Below are 7350 nucleotides of genomic sequence, written 5' to 3'. Positions count from 1 at the left end.
ATGAAAATTTCGTTATGACTTAATTTCCATAAAAAATGTATTCACATTTAAAAGGGACATTTTTTCTGATCCGTTTTTTTCAATGCTTTTCTGCTCAGGTTGTACCTTTTAAGAACTTCATATGCCTTCTCAAGAACTGATATTGGTGGATTTTTTTCTCTCGTCAAAATCCAAACATTTTCTGCCCTGAAAAAAATTAATTCCTTCAATTTACACTGGCTTGTAAAAACTTTTATAAAGAAAAAACGGACAATGAAATGATAAATTTATTACTATTTTCTGTGACTAATTTTTTATTTTAATCAATAAATAAATCGCATACTTAATTTCTTACTTTGCAAGTGATATATCAGCGCAAGCGAAAAGGACTGAAAAGCTACCGTAATCGGTATCTAAAATCCAATGTGCAGCATTTTTCGATTTTGGAAATTCGATCAAATATTTTGCTTCATTCCCGTGGCATACTAATTTCGCCTTGGCTTCATCCTTTACTAGTTTCTTGGTTCTGAATATTTAAAAAGTAAATATATAAGAAGTATTTTCAATTATAATAATAACAAAATATCGATTAATTGATTAATTACAAAATAATGTAAAAATATGTTGAATAGTTACAATTTTAGCAAATAAAAGGATTCTGGATTCAGGGATTGGTGTGCATCAATTTCGGAATAAAAAATACACATTTTTGGAAAATTTATTTTTGAAAATTAGTTTAATTATGATAAATTTGTTTTTCGTGTAATTGAGAGAGTTTTTAATTTATAGGAAGTTAATAACTTTAGTTTTTATATGTGTTTCTGATTTAAAAGAATATAATTTTACTTACAGAATGTTGACTTGTTGATAGAAAATTTGTATTGAACCATCAGGAAGCTGATGATAACTTGCAGATATGCATTTTCCTAACAATTCAGGAAGGGAAAAATATTTCTCTGTTTCGAACCAAAGGCCCTCATACTATACAAAAAATAACAAAATATCATTTAAAGCTTACATTTTTCACAATGGATTTGATAACAATTTATATCACTTAAGAATAGAAATTGGTCGTGAAGATTTGATTTTAATGTAATAATTAAAAAATATTTGATTAATTTTTAGTGTTTGAAAATGTTCAATTATTGATATATTTCAAGTTTATTTATTGTTTAAAAATTACCAACAGTTTTTACCACGTGAAAATTTAAGCAGGGGGATAGTAAAATTATATTTACTCCCGAATAAAAATTTAATTTTTCAATAAAATAGTGTTTTAAAATTAACTTTCTTAGAACATCATTGGCTCAAATTCATAATAAATTTTGATTCGTAGTTACCCTTGTCATATTAAAATTCTGCATTGATTTCACATCTGGACAAGTTCCAAAACCAAGAAGTTGAGCGAAAGCTCCAGTGCAGAGTAAAAGAAGAAAACCTAATTGGATCATTCTTCGATCTGAAATGGATTACGACTGAATGAGTAACAAATTTAAAATCCATTAGGTATATAACATCACAAAAATGTGGAAAGTTTCGTCGGGCCACGTTAGTCAATGAAAAAGTTTTGCGTGTTTTGGGTCGCTGAATCGGAATCTGAAGTCGGATTCAGCAAATCAAAATACGTGAGAATTCACTACTTTGGTCCGTCGGAACAAATAAGTTTTTTTCCAGTCGTGTATTGTATGAAAAAAGTGTCTTTTGAAATTATGAAATTTTGAGGTTAAAAAGGAAAAAGAGCTAACATCGGAATTTCAACTTTGGATTCGGATTTAGCGACCCAAAATACATCAGAATTTACTAGCCTGATCAATCGAAACTTATAGTTTCTTTGTCGATCTGTTAAATGTCTGAAAGAAGCTTGTTTTGCGGTTAAGTAATGCTGAGGTTTACACAGAAAAAAAAGCTAATTTCGGAACTTGAACTGTGGAATCGGAGTCAGCGGTACCAAATACTAAAGAATTTACTTGTTTGCATCGTTGGAACTCCTAATTTTCATTTCTTTTTCGGCGGGCCACGTTAGTCAATCGAAAAATTTTGCTTGTTTTGAGTCGCTGAATCGGAATCCGAAGTCGGTTTCAGCAAATCAAAATACTTAAGAATTTGCTACTTTGGTCCGTCGGAACAAGTAAGTTTTTTCCAGTTGTGTAATGTATGAAAAAAGTGTCTTTTGAGATTATGAAATTTTTAGGTTAAAAAAGAAAAAAGAGCTAACATCGGAATTCCGATTTTGGATTTGGATTTAGCGACCCAAAATAGATAAGAATTTACTCGTCTGATCAATCGAAACTTATAATTTTTTGTGTGGATCTATTAAATGCCTGAAAAAAGGTTTTCTTGAGGTTAAGTAATGTTGAGGTTCACACAGAAAAAAAAGCTGATTCCGGAATTTCGACTTTGGACTCGGAGTCAGTGGTGCAAAATACTAAAAAATTTACTAATTTGCCTCGTTGGAACTCCTAATTTTCATTTCTTTTTCGGCGGTGCTATGAAATTTATGAAAAAGAGTTACCTTGAGGTTCAGAACTTTTGAGGTTAAGAAGAAAAAGGAGTTAATTCCACAATAACCTAAGCATTCACTAGTATCCTTCGCCGAAACTCTTAATTTTCTTTTTTGGGGGCGGGGCTGTGAAATGTAGAGAAAATTACTTTTTAAGCGCAGGATATTCGGAGTTTAAACAGAAAAAGAGCTTATTTCGAAATTCCGAATTTAAATTTGGTTTCAGCTGCCAAAAAAGTCTAAGAATTAACTATTCTGGTCCATCGGTGCTCCAACTTATTTTTTTTTGTGCAGCTGTGTAATTTATAAATCTATCTAATTCCGAAATTCCGACTTTAGATTCAGATTCGGCGACACAAACTATCTAATAATTTGCTAGTCTGCTTCATCGGAACTCCTACTTTTATTTTTTCTGTGGAGCTGTGAAATGTACGAAAAAAAGTGTTTTTTAAGATTAGGAAGTTTTGAGAATAAGAAGAAAAAAAGAGCAGACTTCGGAATTTCGACTTTGGATTCAGATTCAGCGACCAAAAATAGGTAGAAATTTAATTATCTAGCAAATACTACTTTTATTTTTTGCTTTGGATCTGTAAAATATATGGAAAAAGATTTTCTGGAGGTTAAGAAATGTTGAGGGGAAGAAGAAAAAAAGAACTAGAATCGAAATTCCTACTTGTATTCGGATTCAGCGACACAAAATACGTAAGCATTTACTAATCTGGTCAATCGGAAATCCTACTTTAATTTTTTTCTGTGGATCTGTAAAATGTATGAAACAGGTGTCATTTGAGATTAGGAAATTTGGGGTTTAAGAAAAAAGAAAGAGCTAATCTCGAAATCCCGACTTCAGATTCGGAATCAGCGATCTAAAATACGTAAGAACTTTCTAGTCTGGTCAATCAAAAATCCTTCTTTTAATTTTTTTGTGCATCTGTAAAATATGTAAAAGAAGTTTTTTTCTAAGGTAATGAAATTTTGAGGTCGATAAGAAAAAAAAGAGCTAATTTCGGAATTTTGACTTTAAACTCGGAGTCAGTGGCACAGAATACTTAAGAATTACCATTCTGCATCTTTGGAACTTCTGCTTTTATTTTTTCTGTAGGGTTCTTAAATGTATGAACAAAGTGACTTTTGAGATTAGGAAATTTTGAGCTTAAGAAGGAAAGAAGATTGAACTTCGGAATTCCGAATTTGGATTCGGACTCAGCGACCCAAAATACGTAATAATTCAATAGCCTGATCGTAGTTTCACCTTTTAACACAGATTCCATTTTTTTGTATTTCGGTTTAACAGACGCCTGCTCTATATAGAGAATAAGATATGGAGGTCCAAAAACGCACTGGAATTGTTTTTCCGAATTCTCATGCATATTGCCGCATAAAAATTAACACATATTTCCCATAAGAAAAAAAATTTTTTTAGCAACTATTGATTATTTTTTGCGGTTTTTTAAATACAAATTGTTTCTTATATAATAAGCTCTATATTATACTAACAAATACGTTTTCCGAAAACTTTATTAAACAATTTATTATTGTTTTAAATAATATTTAACTAGAATAAGGCAAGAAAGTTGCAGTTAAAAATTTTTTTTTTTACTTTTTTCAACCTTTTTATCAGGGTAAAGTGGTAGTTAATTTAAGTTAAGAAAAATTAATTGTTTAAACAAAATTTATTATATTTTTATATAATATTTTTTTTAATAATGTTGAATAATACCCATTTTTTCTAAAAAATTCAAACTTTTGTCCACTTTTCACTTAGAGTAAACTAATAATTGTGTAAAAAAGTTATTATTGTTTATAGGTATCTTTTTCTACAGTCATACTAGATGGCTGCAGATTTTTCTAAAACTTTCCACTTTTTTTTACTTTTTGTGAATCCATTATTATTTTAGATAATATTATCTTTGAATAATGCTAGAAAATTTCGGTTTTTTAAAATAAAATATTCAACTTTTTGTCCACCCTTCTTCTATATGGAGGTAAAAGTTGATAAAATTTAACAAAAATTATTGTTCTTGATAAAACAGTATTATTTAAATAAATTATGACTCTTTATAACCACCTTCTCTTAAACAATTGCCAAAAAGGTAAGGTTTTTTTGGAACTTTTAGAATTTCTTTGGCTTTTTAGTTATAAGCGAATAATTAATAAACAATAGAGAAAAAGAAGTTCAAAACAATATTTTTCTTTTTTGTGAATATATTTATCTAAAATAAGACAAATATTTTTAATATTCTAAACATTGCAATCGTAAAAAAAACCGAAACTTTCTAAGATAATTTAAAAATAAAATTATTAAAAATAAGAATAAATGGTTTCAAACATTATTTTTGTGGACTTAAATAAGTATCACCTTATTACAATTAAAAATTTGATTAAAAGTTGAAAAACTGAAAAAGAAAATAAATTTTTTTAGAAATACTCTAATTTTTTCTCATTTCTCAATTTTTTACTGATCGAGTTTTCCAAGATCATAGAAAATAGACTTGTGGATGTGATATTTTAAAAATAATCATTAATTTGCATTATATTCCTAAATGTGCAATTTAATTTCGAGATTGTACAGAAAAATATAACTCTAAAATTAATTTTCAAAAAACGAGGTCTTAAAATTTTTAAATATCCAAAGGAAGAAATTTATGGTATCTCTGAATGTATTAAAAATAAATAAATTAGAAAAACTTGTGAAAATGATCTCTTTCTTTTTTACCAAAAATAATCTCACCAAGCATTATAATTATTTTTCCTTTCAATACGTTTCTTTTGTTTCTATATATATTTTTTAATTTCATAAATTTTAATATTTAAGTTTCTGTTTGAATTACTCACAGCAAATTTTCATTTCGAAAGTCATGTTCATTGTACAGATAATTTTGTATACTTACCTTTATGATATTTAACTTTCGACTGACAGCTCTTTCGATTCTTTAGAAAAGAAATGATAAAGAAATATGAGGCAATATAGATGCATACATAAATACATAATACATCCATACATACAAATATAGATGGGTACATAATTAATTTTTCAATAATAATTTTTTGTGGTTAAAGATTCATAACTTACGTTCTAAATTTAGCTTTTGGTTAAGAGTTAACTTCTAAATTCAAAATTGATATTATTGGATTAAAAATTGAACCACGATATGGTAGAAAATTATTAATTTTTAGAAGTTGATTTGCTTCATTTGATGGAAAATTTATTTTTTTGAATGAATATTTAACTATTCAGTTTTATCGCTAAAGTTAGTATTTTTAGTTTAAAAAATAAACTATTAGGTTAAAGGATTGATTTTCAAACATATCTTTAAAAACCGTCCTTTTTGTTAAAAATATAATTTTCTTTTTATTATTTTCAAGAAATATTTTTGTAGAAGATTTATAATTCTAGTATAACATTCAACTCTTTGCTTTAAAATTAAACTACTTAATTTAAACTTTTTTAGGGGTGCAAATTAATTTTTTTTAAATTGAAAATTTAACTATTCGGACAAAAATGTACTTCTTTGTAAAAATTTAATATTTCCGGGTTGAAAGTTCTACTTTTTTGCTTTAGAAAATTCATCTTTTTGTTCTCGTTTTTTGTTTTTCTTTTTTGGTTTGAAATTCGTCTTAATTGGCAGAAAATTAATCTTCTTGGTAGAAAATTCATATTATTTGGTTATAAATAAATCTGTCTTTTTTTTTAATTCGTTTTATTTGGTGAAAAGAACGTTTAAAGATGGGTAAATTTTTAACCAAATAAATAAAATCATCACCAAAATAAATGTATCTTTAACCCAATAGTTAAATTTATATCCTAAAAATAAGCTTTTCGAAACAGATGGGAAAATGTTTAAAAAAGGGACTGAATTTCAACAATAAACCTGCAAGGGACACATTTTTAAATAAAAACAGAATGGTAAAATTTGCTATAAGAAATTTAATTTTTAAGAAAGAAAAGAATTTTTAGTAGGATTGTTCAATTTTAAAACATATAGGCAAACATTGAAAATAAACTGAATTTTCATCAAAACTAGTCCAAACTTTCAATTAAGTATTTCGACACAATAAAAATTGTTTCTTTTTAATAAAAAAATGGAATAATGTAATTTTCAGACGAGAAATTATTTTCAAGAAACAAAAAGGAAGAGAAAAAAATAAATCCAATATGTGAATCCTGAAAATAAAATGAATTTTTTAACAAATAGTTAAATTTTCAACAAAAAATGCAGAAGTTGATATTTTACGCTAGAAATATTTCAATTTACATAAATATAAAATAGTCGAATTCAAACAAAGAATTTCATTTAAAAATAAAAAGATTGAATTTCTCCCAAAATAGATGAATCCTCAACCCAAAAAGAAAAATTTCTAACCAAAAAATTATCATTTTGAACAAGCAGATATATTTTAAACTATTCATAACGTCGGAATAGATCGAGAATGATTTATTAGTATGAATAAATTTTTTTTGAGGTGTTTACCCAGTTTTATTTTTTACTAAATTTTATCGAAAAGATATGCAGAACGTTGACGTAGCAATATCAAAGATTTCCACACTCACGAGTTCGGTAGAGGTTATAAAGTTTTTCTTTAATAAACGCATACATTTTTTATAGGCATATATATATGTATATGCCTATGAAAATGTCAAACTTATAAAAAAAATCAAGTTGCGGAACACAACTGAATTTGAAACCTAAGAAAAAATTATTAAAAAATTCAAATAAATAAATTTTCAATACCCCTGTACGCGGATACTATTAGGATGGTTAAAAGCGCACATGTTTTCTTGTTAAAAATATAAGTATTTAGTTGTAAACTAATCTTCTAGGCTGAAAATTAATATTTTTTGTTAAAAAGTCAAGATTTTCTTAAAAATG

General features: G+C 26.9%; 1 protein-coding gene across 1 annotated transcript in view; it reads right to left on the bottom strand.

The window, feature by feature from the left end:
* The window catches only part of LOC117170783 (apolipoprotein D-like), a 19257-nt gene extending 17827 nt beyond the window's left edge, over positions 1–1430 (bottom strand). Inside the window, exons 1-4 of the mRNA XM_033357821.1 lie at positions 1320–1430; positions 830–960; positions 335–505; positions 106–186 (exon numbers count right to left, since the gene is read on the bottom strand). Of these exons, the coding sequence (XP_033213712.1) occupies positions 106–186; positions 335–505; positions 830–960; positions 1320–1430 (494 nt within the window). The remainder of the gene's footprint in view (positions 1–105; positions 187–334; positions 506–829; positions 961–1319) is intronic.
* Between the last annotated feature and the right edge of the window lie 5920 nt (positions 1431–7350).

The sequence above is a fragment of the Belonocnema kinseyi genome, chromosome 4 (genome assembly GCF_010883055.1).
Source record: "Belonocnema kinseyi isolate 2016_QV_RU_SX_M_011 chromosome 4, B_treatae_v1, whole genome shotgun sequence".
Lineage (NCBI taxonomy): Eukaryota > Metazoa > Arthropoda > Insecta > Hymenoptera > Cynipidae > Belonocnema > Belonocnema kinseyi.
This window is presented reverse-complemented; position numbering and strand designations above follow the sequence as displayed.